This window comes from Nematolebias whitei, chromosome 7 (genome assembly GCF_014905685.2).
Source record: "Nematolebias whitei isolate Nwh7 chromosome 7, NemWhi1, whole genome shotgun sequence".
In the NCBI taxonomy this organism is placed as follows: Eukaryota; Metazoa; Chordata; class Actinopteri; order Cyprinodontiformes; family Rivulidae; genus Nematolebias; species Nematolebias whitei.
Window position 1 is genome coordinate 25118253 of NC_056504.1, and position 17529 is coordinate 25135781.

The 17529-nt window shown below is 42.6% G+C and overlaps 1 protein-coding gene across 1 annotated transcript in view; it reads left to right on the plus strand.

The window, feature by feature from the left end:
* The window catches only part of LOC119412734 (plexin-A2), a 316230-nt gene extending 299253 nt beyond the window's left edge, over positions 1 to 16977 (plus strand). The window contains exons 10-12 of the mRNA XM_037679771.1: positions 8564 to 8687; positions 16523 to 16676; positions 16877 to 16977. Coding sequence (XP_037535699.1) covers positions 8564 to 8687; positions 16523 to 16676; positions 16877 to 16977 — 379 coding nt within the window. The remainder of the gene's footprint in view (positions 1 to 8563; positions 8688 to 16522; positions 16677 to 16876) is intronic.
* The last annotated feature ends 552 nt before the right edge of the window (positions 16978 to 17529 follow it).

A 17529-nucleotide genomic window follows, 5' to 3' on the forward strand; every position in this document is an offset into this window, starting at 1 on the left:
TGACTATTGTTACCAATCAGTTCATTTGATCAATAATCAGTTCATTGTTATTAATCTGTTTATACTGTTCAGCCATGAATCAGTTGGTTCATGCCCCCCCTCCCCCCCTCTTCTTTTCAACATCCTCTCCCCTTTGAAATTTCCGGGGCGTTCATGTTTTGTCATAATGCATGGTTACACAACATGCGTCTGTGCATGGCACATATTTATGCAACGCATAGTTATGTACATGGGGAGCTGAGTGACAAGACATTTTTTGGGCAAGCTTCCGCTTCTTACTGTGTTCGAAAGGACCCAGTGAGGCGAGGACCACATCCGCTTCGCCCTTAACCCATCAGCGACAGCCTTAAAGGGCTACGCCTATACGACATAGAACGTTGGTTACGTACTGTAACCCCAGATTCTATGAGTATAGGCGTAGCCCTTTAAGCGTCGGGCCTCACTGGCTCCTGAATAGCTGAAGAAAAAATAAGCTATTTGGGAGCCGATTACCCGCTCTTAATGTAACTTATACGGATCGGGTGGGGCCCACACAGCAGGTGGGCGTGGACTAATTTTTTCAGTATGATGCTTGCGCATAACGGGATAAACCCATCAGCGACAGCCTTAAAGGGCTACGCCTATACTCATAGAATCTGGGGTTACAGTACGTAACCAATGTTTCTACTTGAACATTTAGAGATGAAACAACTACATTGTCTTTTTCAAAAAGCATCTGCATCAGTAGAGCTGCATAAAAAGTATCTTAGCAACTAATCCCCATCTGTTCAACTGAACAAATTGTTTCCAATGTCTGCTCTCCACTTGTACTGCAAAATGTACTTTTACTCTGCTCTTGTCTAACATCACTGAAGTCCTCCTGTGGTGCAGACTATTTTGCTTCTTACTTTTAATTGGCTTCCGGAAGATCTAGGATTTAAGTTTTTTTCTTTCTTTCAACAATTGCTCAGCAATTTGCTCTAAATAACAAATAAAAAAAGATCCAACAATGTCTACAATCATTTTGTTAATGATTAAAACAAAAACAGCCTAAAAAACTATGAACATAAAAGTTTATAAATAGAAATATTATATGATAAATGTTTGTTTGTAATTCAATTCAATTAAATTCAGTTTATTTATCCATCCAGCCATCCATTATCTTTACCCGCTTATTCCATTTTGGGTCACGGGGGTCGCTGGTGCCCATGTCCAGCAATCACTGTGCGAGGGGCGGGGTACACCCTGGACGGGTCGCAAGTCCATCACAGGGCCACATAGAGACAAACGAGACAAACAACCATTCACTCTCTCACTCACACCTAGGGACAATTTAGAGTTACCAATCAGCCTAACATGCATGTTTTTGGTCTGTGGGAGGAAACCGGAGTACCCGGAGAAAACCCACGCATGCACGGAGAGAACATGCAAACTCCACCCAGAAGGCCCCTGGACCAGGGTTTGAACCAAGGACCTGCTCTCTGAGAGGCAGCAGCTCTACCAGTTGTGCTACCGTGCTGCCTACATTCACATACATAAAAGCCAATTAGTAAAGTTCTCTATCTAAGGAATCCAGCAGACAAGTTGAATCTTGGCTTTGTTGCAGTCTCCCATCCTGAGCAAGCACAGTGGCAACAGTGGAAAGGAAAAACTTCCTTTTAAAAGGAAAAAACCTCCAGCAGAACCAGGCTCAGGACAAGCGGCCATCTGCTTTGACCGGCTGGTTGAGAGAACAGGAAGGAGAGACAGACGAACATAGAATGTTAGGTCCAGATATAGGTCCAGGTGTATCTGAAAGACATAAAAAACACATGTTAAGGATAGAAAAATAATTACAAATACAAAACAGGTTGAGCAGAGTAAGTAAAGACAGTAGCAGAGTGAAAATTGTGGTCAGTTTGTCCTCCAGCAGTCTAACCCTATAGCAGCATAACTAAGGGACAGCTCAGGAAACCCAAGCCGACCCTAACAATAGGATTTAGCAAAAAAGAAAGTCTTAAGCCTAGTTTGAAAACTGGATAATGTGTCAGCCTCACGGACAGAGATTGGAAGTTGGTTCCACAAGAGAGGAGCCTGATAACTGAAAGATCTGCCTCCCATTCTGTTTTTGTAAATTCTAGGAACCACAAGTAAACCTGCAGTCTGAGAGCGAAGTACTCTATTAAGAAAATATGGAACAATAAGATCTGTAATATAAGCTGGAGCCAGGTTGTTGAGAGCTTTGTAGGTTTGAAGTAAGATTTTGAATTCTATTCTGGATTTGGCAGGGAGCCAATGGAGAGAAACTAAAACTGGACAGATATGATCTCTCCTACTAATTCCAGTTAAAACTCTGGCAGCAGCATTTTGGACCAACTGAAGACGTTTTAAAGAAGTATTTGGACAGCCAGATAATAAATCATTGCAATAGTCCAGTCTAGACGTGATAAATACGTGGACCAGTTTTTCTGCATCATTTTTAGATAAGATGTTTCTAATTTTAGCGATATTACGCAGATGGAAGAAGGCAGTTCCAGTAACGTTTTTAATGTGGGGGATAAAAGACATGTCCTGATCAAAAATAACACCAAGGTTTTTAACATTAGCGCTGGAGGACAGATTAATGCCATCTAAGGAGGGAGAAAGACTGAAAAATTCATTCCTAAGGTGCTCAGGTCCAAAAACCAAAACCTCAGTCTTGTCTGTGTTCAACAGGAGAAAATTAAGGGTCATCCAGATTTTTATGTCTTTAAGACATGCTTGTAGTCTAAGTAGTAGCTGATTGGATTCATTGGGTTTAATGGACAAATATAATTGTGTGTCATCAGCATAACAATGAAAATTTATCCCATGCTGTTTAATGACTTTACCTAATGGAAGCAGATATAAAGAGTATTAGCGCAAGCACTGAGCCCTGAGGAACTCCATGACTAACTTTGGCGTATGAAGAAGACGTTCAAGATTCATTAAAGACAAATTAAGTAGATCCAAAATGTGGACATTAATTAGGGGAAATACCTCTTTAAACAGTCTGGTTGGGATGGGATCTAGCAGGCATGTGGATGGTTTGGATGAGTTTATTATTTTTGACAATTCAGAAAGCTCAACAGGACAAAAACTGTCCAAACATAAATCAGGCTCTAGTGAATTTTTTTAGGTTGCCTCATTTGACAGGGGACTAGAGATAGTAGAAGGAAAGATGGTTTGAATTTTCTCTCTAATTGAAATAATTTTATTTATAAAGAATCTCATGAAGTCATCACTACTTATAGTTGTAGGGATAAGTGGTTCAACAGAAATGAGACTTTTAATTAGTCTATAATAGTACTTAACAGAAACCTAGGGTTATTTTTATTCTCTATTAAAGATGAGTAATATAAAGCTCTAGCTTTACGGAGAGCATTTTTATATGTTAGCAGACTATCTTTCCAAGTTAAATAAAATTGTTCAACATTAGTAGAGCGTCATTTTCTCTCCTGGTTTCTAGATGCCTTCTTTAAAGTACGTAACTCAGAATTGAACCAAGGAGCCAGTTTCCTCTGACTGATTACTTTCTTTTTCATTTGAGCAATTTTATCAAGTGAAGTTTGCATTGAAGTTGTAAGATGATCAACTAGATGATCTAAGTCATTGTTCTCTGATGCATTACTCTGCAAGACAGAGGAAAACATTGATGGAAGAGATTGTTTAAATTTGGTTACAGCATTTTCTGATAAGCACCTGCTGAGATGAAATTTACTCTCAGTGACTGTGTAGTCATTTAATGTAAACTCAAAGGTTATTAAAAAATGATCGGACAGAATAGGATTTTGAGGAACTATTACCAACTCCTTAATCTCTATACCATAGGTCAGAACTAAATCAAGAGTGTTATGATAAGAATGAGTAGATGTGCGGACGTTTTGGGTAAAACCAAATGAGTCTATTAAATTATTAAAGGCTATGCTTAAGCTATCACTCTTAACATCCACATGAATATTGAAATCGCCCATTATGATGATTTTATCAGTATTTAATAGTAAGTCAGTTAAGAAATCTGAGAATTCAGACAAAAACTGAGAGTAAGCGCCTGGTGGACGATATGTAACAACTAGTAAAAGTGGCTTTTCTGATTTCCATTTTGGATGAGAAAGACTGAGGGACAGTGATTCAAAAGAATCATAACTAATAGCCAGTTTGGCATTAATCAATAATCCTGACTGAAAAATAGAAGCTACTCCTCCACCTCGGCCAGTTGTTGAAGGACCATGAAAATTTAAATAATTAACATGAGTGGATTAATTTATACTAACAAAATCCTCCTGTTGTAGCCAAGTTTCTGTCAGACAGAATAAGTCAATATGATGATCAGTTATCAGTTCATTAACTAACAGAGATTTAGAAGAAAGAGATCTGATGTTCAATAATCCACATTTAATGATTTTATGATTTTTCTCTGGTAAAGTAAATGTGTTTATTTTAATCAGATTTTTATGGTTTATATTTTTAGAGCTGATTTTTGGTTTATTTAATTTGAACCGTGGGCGAGTTGACACTGTTTCAATGGGGGTGTGGGTGGGTAACAGAGGAGAAGCAGCAGAGAGGTGTGGAGGACTAGAACTCTGCTTCTTGGACTGGACCCTGGGTTGTCAATAATATGGGGGATAAACAAAATCAGCCATATTTCTAGAAAGAAGAGCGGCTCCGTCCAAAGTGGGATGGATGCCATCTCTCCGCATCAGACCAGGTTTTCCCCAGAAAGAACTCCAGTTATCTATGTAGCCCACGTCGTTGTCAGAACACCACCTGGACACCCAGCGGTTAAACGATGACATACGGCTAAACATGTCATCGCTGGTCAGTTTGGGGAGGGGGCCAGAGAAAACTACGGAGTCCGACATGGTTTTAGCAAAGTCACACACCGAAGCAACATTAATTTTAGTGATCTCCGATTGGAGGGCAGCACGGTGGCGCAACTGGTAGAGCTGCTGCCTCTCAGCGAGCAGGTCCTTGGTTCAAACCCTGGTCCAGGGGCCTTTCTGGGTGGAGTTTGCATGTTCTCTCCGTGCATGCGTGGGTTTTCTCCGTGTCCTCCGGTTTCCTCCCACAGACCAAAAACATGCGTGTTAGGCTGATTGGTAACTCTAAATTGGCCCTAGGTGTGAATGAGAGAGTGAATGGTTGTTTGTCTAGTTTGTCTCTATGTGGCCCTGTGATGGACTTGCGACCCGTCCAGGGTGTACCCCGCCCCTCGCACAGTGATTGCTGGACATGGGCACCAGCGACCCCCGTGACCCAAAATGGAATAAGCGGGTAAAGATAATGGATGGCTGGATGGATCTCCGATTGGCATAACCGGGTGTCATTACCGCCAACGTGAATAACAATCTTACTGTATTTAGCCTTAGCCTTAGTCAGCAGTTTCAAATAAGATTCTATGTCGCCCGCTCTGGTCCCCGGAACGCATTTGACTATGGCCACTTGAGTCCCTAAAGCCACGTTTTGGACTATGGAGCTTCCAATTACCAGGGTCTGCATCACAGCGGGTGTGTCACTGAGCGAGAAAAATCGATTAGAAACGTGAACGGGTCGGTGGTGAACTGGGGGCTTAAGCCTTAGCACTACGCTTGCTCCGGACCATCACCCAGCCGGCCTGGGGTCCCGGCTGCTCGGGGTCTGCTGGAGGACCGCTAACGGGAGCTAGCCTCTGTAGTTCCGCGCTGTCTAAGGGGACCTGGCTAGCTACTGGTTTTTCTACAGCGCGGAGCTGAGCTTCCAGTTCAGACAGCCTCTCCTACAAAGCTACCATACGACTACATTTGTTACATGTATCATTACCACTATAGGAGGCAGAGGAGTAACTAAATATCTGACACACGGAGCAAGAGAAAACAGAGGAAGCAGGGAGAGAAGCAGCAGCCATGCTAAGCTAATGCTAGCAAGAGCTAACAGAACCAAATACACCAATAAAAACCGAGAAGTGTTGAAAGATAAGAGGTGTTTTAAGCACTATCCAACAGTAGAAAAACAACTGTACTGTGTGTTTGTGAACTAGAATGAAAAACTGTGCAAAAGACAGATAAAACCAGAAAACAGAGACGACTCGAGCAAACAATTCACTCGAGCTACCAACAGACAAACTGGAAATGACATAATTCGTCTCACCACGAACATGCAACGTCACACCACAGGACAGGATCTCCTCATTTGTACAATGCATAATACTATTACCATAGAAACTTTTTGGAGGAATTTTCTAAACTTTGATTTACAATAATAGTGTGAATGTTAATGAATCATTCACACTATTATGATCCATTTTTCTTCCGTACTTTTTTCAGCATATTTCTTTATCCACAATTTTTGTGCTATTTCAACAAATCGTAAATCAAAATGTTTAGCTCGTTCAGAAGACGGTTGCTATGACTTTTGGTATTGGTACAACGTTAGCTTTTGAAATATTTAGCCTTTTATGACATTTTTTCTCATAGGAAATTAACTGAGTTCATTTTACATCCTTCAAATCTTTAGATCTATTTACAACCTTTTACTGCTCCTACACAGTTTGTTCTGGTTCAGCTTCTTTCAGCTTCCTTGTGCAAATTCAAACTTTTTTCCAGCTGCTTTCAGCTGTTTTTTCCAGCTGTTTAGGGCTCCTTTCAGCTTCTTTCTACTAACTACAACATTTTTGTGCTTCTTCTTTCTGCTATTCAAATTATTATGCTCCTTTCAGCTTATTTCTGCTAGTTTCAGCTTCTTCTGTTATTTTAGCTACTCTTTAGCGGTTTTTATGTTAATTTTAGCATTTTTGGCTAATTCCACATTTTAAAAAATAATTTCCACTTTTTTGTGCTTATGCTGCTTCTTTAGCATGATTGGGCAATCATGTTATTTCTGGTTTCAAAAGAAAAAAAAACGTTATTAATCCCAAAGGGAAATTATTTGTTGTTGTAACTCGTTATCCTCATTTCATTAAGAGATGTTATAGATACTGATGGCTGTAGGCAGGAAGGATCTCTTGTAAAGGTCCATCCCACAGTGGATCCTAAGAAACTGGTTGCAGATGCCGTCCGATCCGTCCACCCAGACTAAGCTGGCCTCACGGTTCCCCTGGGCTGTAGGACCGCCCGAAAGCCGGGCAGAACTCCTCCCAAAGCGATGGCCACTCCTCCCAGCAGTCTGCCGAGCTCCTCGTCGCTGCGGACAGCCAACTGTAGGTGCTGAGAGACAATCCTGTCCTTCCATTGTCATGAGCCGTGTTTCCTGCTAGTTCCAGGATCTCAGTGGTCAGGCACTCGAGCACAGCTGGCAGGTAGATGAGAATGCATCCACAGATCCTCCTTTTCAACTCATTTGAGATTTGGGGCTGTAGTTGAGATATTATTTGAGCTTTTGAGATGTTAATCAGCTGCTGTTGGTTGTAGAAAACTGCCTTGTTGTCATGGTTGCGCATCATAACAAATGTCCAAAACTAAAAAAGTTTCAGTAAAAATCCTTCCAGCTGCACAGCGTCTGATACCAGAGGAAACAATCATCCAAAAAATGTGCTTTACATACAGAAAAAGAGGAATTAAAGTTTCCAAAAGCAAAATCTCAGAATGAAAGTAACAGAGCTGCTCCAACATGCAGCCACCTTGAGCAGCGCAATTCTAGAATAATTTCTTCTGCTAATTTAAACTTGTTCTAACTTTTCAGCTAGATTTTTTAGCATTTTAGCTAATTTAAGGTGTTTTTGGATAAGTTCCAAATTTTTCATGTTAGTTTCTGCTACTTTCAGCCTAATTAACTTCTTTATGCTAATTTCAGCTTGTTAATAAGTTCCTTTCAGTTTTTTCTGTTAGTTTTATCTTTTTCTGCTCTTTCAGCTACTATTTAGCTCTTTTGATGCTAATACTAGTTTTTCAGCTAATTCCACATTTTTTGAGGTTCTTTCACTTCTTTTCACTTCTTCCTGCCTTTTCAGCTACTTTTCATTTGTCCTTTTTTCTAATTTAATATTTTTAGCTAATTTTCTGTTTTTTGTGCATGCTCACTTCTGCTTTTTTTACATATAATTCAGCAAATATGTGTTCTTTCTGCTTTCTTCTGCTAATTTAGACTTGTTCTTCCATTTCAGCTACATTTAAAAAAAATAAAGCTTATTTCAGCTGTTTTTCAGCAAGTTCTTCAGCAATAAGCATTCACACTGCATTTTCACAGGAAATGCAATTTCTCGAGTTAGCTTTATTTGTATGCTGAGTGTTTCTTTGACAATCGTGCTTTCATCTCTTGAAGTTATGACAAACTAAATATGAATGCATATGTCAACAAGATGTTTTGCATTTATACAAAGTAGTTTGTTTACTGCAAATGCAAAGCTATAATATTTTGCTTGTGTTTGTGTGTTTGGTGATTTGCATTTCTGCAAGGAATGCTAGGTCATAGAAAAATGAATTCTCTTGACATCATGAATGCTCTTCTAGAAGAATAAAGAAGCTGCTAAAACATCTCAGTCTGCTATCGTTGTGGAAATATTAACCATTAAAGATGTGCAGCACTTGGCCATTTATTTTAAATAAACTAAAGTGTTTTCTTTACTTAAAGAATGACCTTATCCCTAAACCTTTTTCTTCACACTTGTCCACAGGTGCTCCAGGAAGGATCGGTGTCCGCGAGCAGAGGAGAGCTTCCGGTTTGCGAGCGACATTGACCGCTGCGTGAAGGTTATTGCTCACCCAGACAGCATTGCTGTATCAGCACACAGCGTCCCCGTGAGTCTGCTTATCATTCCACCAATCACTGTACTGCCACTCACAGTGCTGGAGTGTTTCTGAGCAATCACCTTGAATAGCCTTGTATAGTAAGGGTGACCCTGGGAGAGGCTAGTTCTGTGGCAGAAGAAGTGAACAGGAGGCTGAGTCTCTTTGTTGAGCGTCACTGTGTTTAGGCTCTTTCATAAAACAGTTCCACAACATGACCCCACACACCAGTCTGTCTTTAAGCTGCCTTGGGTCATTCAAAAATTACATTTTGAAACATGTACCACACAAATATGGGCTTTTAAAAATGAAGTGAGCAGAACCAAGACACATGGAGGTCAGCTGAGTTGATGCAGAGAACCACTCATTATGTGTGGTGGACGTCTCTCTTGTAGGAGTCTTCCCTAGGTGAGGGACCAGACAAAGTGCAGCCCAAAGACCCCGATGATGAGACAAATAAATGGACCTAGTGTTCCCTTGCCCGGACATGGGTCACTGGGGCTCCACTCTGGAGCCAGGCCTGGAGGTGGGGCACGCGGGCGAGCGCCTTGTGGCCGGGCTTTTACCCATGGAGCTCGGCCGGGCACAGCCCGAAGAGGAGACGTGGGTCCCCCTTCCCATGGGCTCACCACCTGTGGGAGGGGCCAAAGGGGTCAGGTGCAATGTGGGATGGGTGGTGGCCGAGGGTGGGGACACTGGCGGTCTGATCCTCAGCTACAGAAGCTGGCTATTGGGACGTGGAATGTCACCTCACTGGTGGGGAAGGAGCCTGAGCTGGTGTGTGAGGCTGAGAGGTTCCGGCTAGAAATAGTCGGACTCACCTCTACGCATGGCTCGGGCTCTGGAACCAGTTTCCTTGAGAGGGGCTGGACACTCTTCCACTCTGGAGTTGCCCCTGGTGAGAGGCACCGAGCAGGCGTGGGCGTACTTATTGCCCCCCAACTTGGTGCCTGTGTGTTGGGGTTTACCCCAGTGAATGAGAGGGTGGCCTCCCTCCGAGTATGTGTGGGGGGACGGGTTCTGACTGTCGTTTGTGCTTATGCACCAAACGGCAGTTCAGATTATCCACCCTTTCTGGAGTCCTTGGAGGGGGTACTGGAAAGTGCACCTCCTAGGGACTCCCTTGTTCTGCTGGGGGACTTCAGTGCTCATGTGGGCAATGACAGTGAGACCTGGAGGGGTGTGATTGGGAGGAACGGCCCCCCTGATCTGAACCAGAGTGGTGTTCTGTTGTTGGACTTCTGTGCTCATCATGGATTGTCAATAACGAACACCTTGTTTGCATAAGGGTGTCCATATGTGCTCTTGGCACCAGGACACCCTAGGCCGCAGTTCGATGATCGACTTTGTCATCGTCTCATCTGATCTGCAGCCACATGTCTTGGACACTCGTGTGAAGAGAGGGGCGGAGCTGTCAACTGATCACTACCTGGTGGTGAGTTGGCTCTGATGGTGGGGGAGGATGCCGATCAGACCTGGCAGACCCAAACGTATTATGAGGGTTTGCTGGGAATGTCTGGCAGAGTCTCCTGTGAGACAGAGTTTCAACTTCCAACTCCAGGAGAACTTTGAACATGTTCCGAGGGAGGTGGGGGACATTGAGTCTGAGTGGACCATGTTTCGTGCCTCTATTGTCGAGGCGGTTTACCAGAGCTGCGGCCGCAAGGTTGTCGGTGCCTGTCGCGGTGGCAACCCTCGAACCCGATGGTGGACACCGTCGGTGAGGGATGCTGTCAGGCTGAAGAAGGAGTCCTATCGGGCCTTTTTGGCCTGTGGGACCCCGGAAGCAGCTGATGGGTACCGGCAGTCCAAGCGACATGCGGCTCGGGTGGTTACTGATGCAAAAACTTGGGCATGGGAGGAGTTCGGAGAGGCCATGGAGAAAGACTTCCGCACGGCTTTGAGGCGATTCTGGTCCATCATTCGGCATCTCGGGGGGAAAGCGATATGCCACCAACACTGTTTATAGTGGGAGTGGTGTGCTGCTGACCTCAACTCGGGATGTTGTGGGTCGGTGGGCGGAATACTTTGAAGACCTCCTCAATCCCACCGGCACGTCTTCCACTGAAGAAGCGGAGCCTGGGGACTCTGGGTCGGGCCCTCCAATCTCTGGTGCTGAGGTCACCGAGGTGGTTAAAAAGCTCCTCGGTGGCACGGCCCCAGGGGTGGATGAGATTTGCCCAGAGTTCCTTAAGGCTCTGGATGTTGTAGGGTTGTGTTGGCTTACGCGACTCTGCGATATTGCGTGGACATCGGGGGAAGTTCCCCTGGATTGGCAGACCGGGGTGGTGGTCCCCCTATTCAAAAAGGGGGATCGTAGAGTGTGTTCCAACTACAGGGGAATCACGTTCTTAAGCCTCCCTGGTAAGGTCTATTCAGGGGTTCTGGAGAGGAGGGTCCGTCGGATAGTCGAACCTCGGATTCAGGAGGAGCAGTGCGGTTTTCGTCCTGGCCATGGAATACTGGACCAGCTCTACACTCTCAGCAGGGTCCTGGAGGGTGCGTGGGAGTTTGCCCAACCAGTCTACATGTGCTTTGTGGACTTGGAGAAGGCGTTCGACCGCGTCCCTCGGGGGACCCTGTGGGGGGTACTCTGGGAGTATGGGGTACCGGGCCCTTTGATACGGGCTGTTAGGACCCTGTATGACCGGTGTCAGACCCTGGTCCGCATCGCCGGCAGTAAGTCGGGCTTGTTCCCGGTGAGAGTTGGACTCAGCCAAGGTTGCGCTTTGTCACGATTCTGTTCATAACTTTTATGGACAGAATTTCTAGGCGCAGCCAAGGTGTTGAGGGGATCCGCTTTGGTGGCCTTAGGATTGTGTCTCTGCTTTTGCAGATGATGTGGTCTTATTGGCTTCATCAGATTGTGATCTACAGCTTTCGCTGGAGCAGTTCACAGCTGAATGCGACGCGGCCGGGATGAAGATCAGTTCCTCCAAATCCGAGGCCATGGTCTTGTAGTGAACCTGATCTGACCCTGATCTGACCCTGATGACCTCAAATCTATCAGATGGACAGAGACTGTTATTTCATTGATCTGAATACAGTTTGAGCCATCTGGTGACTCTCTTTCTTGAATTAATCAAGCAGAAAAGACAATTTTTATAATCATCACTGTTTTACAAATGTTTGATAATCAAATTGTGTTAGTTCACTCAATGTTTACAGGTTGAAGAGAACTACTCATTTTTATTTTACATAAACAGTAAGTAATGATTTTTATTCCTCATTCAAAGAAGAAATCAGGTTAATATGCTTTTCTTGATTTTCTGTCTGAAATGAGCCAAGTTTGTAAGTATGTTAAAGGTCGGTTTTCGGTCAACTAAAATGTTTACCGAGAAAAATGTCATGTTTAAACTTTTTCAGAAGATAATAAGGGTGAGACTCCACGAAGTCTGAAGTCCTACAATAATCTTTCTGTTTGTTACTAAACAATCCTTGACTTTTAATAACATCTTACATCATAAACCACACCTCTATTCCTGGTCCATCGACCAATCAAAAGCTCTCAAATGACCCGGAAGTCGACCCATTTAAAATGTGGCAACTTCCCAGTTCATGTAGGAGTCAAGGAGATGAAAGAGTTGAAGGAGTTGCAAGAAGCTGAGACGCTGAGTTGCTGGAGTTTTGTTGGTTGCTGTGTTGCTGTACTCAGAAATGAGTTCAACTAGAGAGCGCACAGAGTGATGGAGTTAGAGCTCTTGGATACAGACGCGTTCAGGATGATCCAGAGACGTTTTGGAATTATAATTTCTGTTTGAACACCACGCACGACTCTCGAAGGATTTCAGCTGCTCTCAACGGAGACGCTGAAAGAGTCTGAAGGATTCTATACCGACATTGAGTCATCGTCAACCAGGTAACAGTTTCTTCTTCGACTAAAGTGTACCGGAAGCAAGCTGAGATCTGATGGAGCGTGCACGTTCTGGTCATAACAGATTAATTCCCTCACATATCTCTCTGTAAGATAAATCTCCATTTCATCTTAAACTCTGCTTTCTCCTAAAATCAGTACAGATATTTTAGAAATATCTGAAGCAAAGTCCTCAATCACCGCCGCGTGATTGAAGCTCATTATTTGTGAAACTTGTCTGTTATTATTTTCATATTTTGCCAAATTAATGTAAATGTTTGATGTTAAACTTTGATTCTGAAAATAAATGACCGCATTCATTTTGATGGGTCAAAGATAATAACGTCTCTTGTTCGCATTTCTGTTAAAATTCAATGCACGACATTACACAGTCAGAAAGATGAGGAACTCGTGAAAATTGTATGCATATATCTCGTATATGTACTACTACAGTCTTCAGCCGGAAAAGGGTAGAGTGCCCTTTCCGGGTCAGGGAGGAGGTCCTACCCCAAGTGGTGGAGTTCAAGTATCTTGGGGTCTTGTTCACGAATGAGGGAAAAATGGAGCGTGAGATCGATGGGTGGATAGGTGCAGCGTCTCCAGTGAAGCGGGCGCTGTACAGGTCTGTCGTGGTTAAGACAGCACTGAGTCAAAAGGCGAAGCTCTCAATTTACCGATCGATCTACGTTCCTACCCTCATCTATGGTCACGAGCTTTGGGTTGTGACCGAAAGAATGAGATCTCGGATACAAGCGGCCAAAATGAGTTTTCTCCGCAGGGTGTCTGGGCTCTCCCTTAGAGACAGGGTGAGAAGCTCGATCATCCGGGAGGGACTCAGAGTAGAGCCGCTGCTTCTCCACGTCGAGAGGAGCCAGTTGAGGTGGCTTGGGCATCTGTTTAGGATGCCTTCTGGACGCCTCCCTGGTGAGGTGTTCCGGACACGTCCCACCGGAAGGAGGCCCAGAGGAAGACCCAGGACATGCTGGAGGGACTATGTTTCTCGGCTGGCCTGGGAACGCCTCGGGATTCCCCCGGAAGAGCTGGCCCAAGTGGCTGGGGAGAGGGAAGTCTGGGCCTCCCTACTTAGGCTGCTACCCCCGCGACCCGACCCTGGATAAGCGGAAGAAAATGGATGGATGGATGGATGGATGGATGGATGGACGGACGTCTCCCTTGTATTCATTCAACCTTTATTTATACAGGTTAGTCTAATTGAGCCTCGAGGACTCATTTACAAGAGAGAACTGTTTTTAACAAACACAGATGAGGTACATACAACAATAGACAATCATATAAAATGAAAAGAAGAAATGAAACAAAAAACATACTAAGCATGGTAAAATACTAAAAACAGGAACATGTCTGCGTTGGTTTTTGCAATGAGATGTATGAAGGCAACAGACCAAGAAGTGATTTAAAGATGAAAATGTACCAGTGAGAGAGTCTGCGTGAAGTTATTGATGACCAGTTAACCAGTGAATACAGGGTGCAGTGATGGGTATGGTAGTTACAGCCAGTTATGAATCTTAGTGCACCATGATAGACAGCATCCAACATCTGCAGGGTGCTTGTAGGGGCGTCCATGTAAATAATGTCACCGTAGACAATGGAGGGAAGGAAAGTAACAGTTACAAGATGTTTCCTAGCATTCAGAGTTAAACAAGATCTATTTCTGAAAAAGAAACCCAATTTAACTTTTAGTTTCTTTACCATGTTTTCAACATGAGAGAGATGCCAATCGACCAAGATACCCAAGTATTTAAAAGAATCAACAAACCCAATAGAAACACCATTCATTTTATCATTAACATTTTCAAGACATAATAAATTAACTCAGTTTAATGATCCTTTTGAGGTTAACTATTTTTTAAAACTAAAAACAAAGTTGCTGTGCATCGTTATCGATCTTCCCTTGGCAATACATTAGTTTTTTGTTGTTTATTCGTGCAAACAGTTGATCAGTAAAGTTGTCATCACTTCATCAAACTAACAAGCAGCACCTTTTCACATCATTTTGATTCTGTTACTCCCTTGCTTTGTGGCACAAACTCTTATCAGGAGTGGATTGACTTCCACTCCCCTCACTGGTAGAAGTCACACGGAGGCGACCTGAAGGAGTCCAAGTCCTGGCCCGAAGGGCTCTTGTGAAAACGCTGTTCACAAAAACCAAGAACAAGATGGATTTTATTCAAACTCTCAGAAATAATCATTAATACTACATCTATAAATGAATACCCTTTTGACTCATATCAGCAGTGGTGGGATGTAACTAAGTACAAATCCTTTGTTACTGTACTTAAGTACATTTTTCATGTATCTGTACTTTACTTAAGTAGAGTTAAATGTGGGTACTTTATACTTTTACTCCACTACATTTTACATCAAGTGTCTGTACTTTCAACTACACTACATTTCTATAATGCGTTGCATTACAAGTTACATTCATGTTGCGGATTTTTTATTTTTTTTGTTACTTTGAATGTAACCAATGGTGAGAGGGGAGTTGGTCCAGTGAATCACTGCAAAGTGGGCAGGTAACGTTAGGCCCGCCTTCAAGAAGAGCTGGGCCAATGACATATATTCTAGTATATATGTCACTGAGATGGGTGCACCCGCATCATCGTTAACACACCAAAATGTATTCCACCGCAAGAGAGCCAGCCAGAAGATATGCTCCACCCATGGCCTTATTGAACGACTGCTCAGTACAACAGGACAGCTTCTCTCTCCTAAAAGAACCAGATTGGACGCTAAAATCTTTGAAAACCAACTTCTTGCGAACTTGAACAAGAAATTCTTGCTGCAATATTAAAATGTGTCAGTTCATGGGATGTTAGGAAAGGAAACAAGAGATGTCTCCAAATGGCTCGACACTCAGGTCCAAGTTTTAAAAATGGTGTCAGAAAGTTAAAATACTGTTCAATATTGACCCATTACAAGGTTGACTAGACAGTATTTTAACTAGAGTTGATGACAAACTGGAGTTGAAATGATCAGAGCCTATTCTTTATGTCTAATGCTCTTTTTTCAGGCAGACAACTTTTATTTAAATGTGTTTACTGCAGTTAAAATTACACATTGGTTTTGCTTTTTGTTAAATATAAACTTTCAAAGGTATAATCATTCCTCTTTCTTATTTTGCTTAATGGCATTTCACTCTGCAGGTCATCCCTGAAATTCTGAGGCACAGAATCACAAGTCCAAGTGTGAACTGTCACAGAGTAAACACAATAAAAACATGCATTATCTGCAGCATTGTTCATTAAAATGGCTCAACACTATTAATGTATTACAGAAAATATACATATGGTAGGCAAACTTAAAGATATGTAGACCATTGCATTATGTAATACATTCAGGAAGTACTTTTACTTTTAAAACTTTAAGTATTTTAAAAGCAAGTACTTATTTACTTTTACTTAAGTAAAAATGTTAATGTGGTACATCTACTTTTACTAGAGTACATTTTTGTCTGTTTATTTGTACTTTTACTTAAGTACAGTGTTTGAGTACTTTCTCCACCACTGCATATCAGTATAAGCTGGCTACTACAGCTAATCAACATGAGTAAAAACAGAAGTGGCTGTAACTGAATCAGTTTTACAGATATTGCGCAAACATTTGGAAGGTTGTAGCTGAGAGTGATTCCCTACACATGTGCTGAAGGCTATCACATCTCATGAAATCTCACAAAATTGTGTAAAATCACGCTTAATATCATTTACGAGAGTTGACCAATGCAACTTTAGCTGTGTCCTTTCCAATTGTAAGATGTGCACGACCTTCATGTTTCATCTTTTGATGAATGGGATATTAATGATACGGGAAGTCTGCAGCTGAACCAGAAGCTGATTTGTACATTAACATGTTGAACTAATGAAATTCATCCATATTGTTCTGTAAAATCAGTTACAACATACAGAAAACACAGTAGTAAAAATAACTTCAGAGCCAGTGCTATTTTTCTCAATATCAAAATGCTGTTTGCTTTCAGTTGCTGCTGGAGGTGAATAATGTTCCCGACCTTTCTGCTGGAATTACCTGTTCGTTTGGCCAACAGGCCCTAGCTGAGGGTCACGTCAACGGTAACCGTGTCATGTGTCTTTCTCCGGCCGGGAAAGAGGTCCCTCAGATACTAGAGGGGCAAGGTGAGTGCAGAAATCTGCTCTAAAAACCAACATGATACTGAATACACAGGTGTTTTACAAACTGAACAAAAGTTCATACAGTATATATACATGTGTATATATATATATATATATATATATATATATATCAGTGTTTTTCATTGCTCACTCTCTTGAACCCTGCTTCATATTTCTTGATATTGCTTGCTCCTCTCTTTCAGACTGGGCTGGCGTGGAGCTTCGCCTGAATTCAAACGAGACGGGTCAAATGGTTGCCAGCACCGAGGTGAAGTTCTACAACTGCAGCATGCATCAAATGTGAGTGTAAGCAGCCCCCTCCCTCCACCTTTGATTTGTTCAATAGATGGAGGGGCACTACATAATTTAGGCCAATGATGTCCTGATGCTCACAGCCCTACTTAAGATTGTGCTGTTAGATAACCTCTGAATTCAATTTATCTGCCAGGTTTCAAGTCAACATGATGCGTTTGTCACGGCCTGTTTGTGTTGACTTGGCTTTAAGTGGCGGTTTGTGGGCTTACTTCTTACACGATTAAATACAGCTGGAAAGGCTTTTTGAATTCATGTAAATTTCCTAATTTTATTTATGGCTGTATAAATTTCAAACAATATTCTATTCATTTTTTAGAGGATTTACTTCTAGGATTGTTTTAATTTAGGCATTTACAGGGCTTTGACAAGCGTTATCAGTATGTGAGTGCAGAAGGCTTCACCACGCTGGAAGACAAACAAAGTACATTAACAGAGCTGGTACGGTCTTTTCTGCCATACACGTCACACCACCCTCTAAGTCGCATCAGTCCAAATATCTCTCTTTGCCGTATACGTCGCATCTATTATGCATCACCGCTGA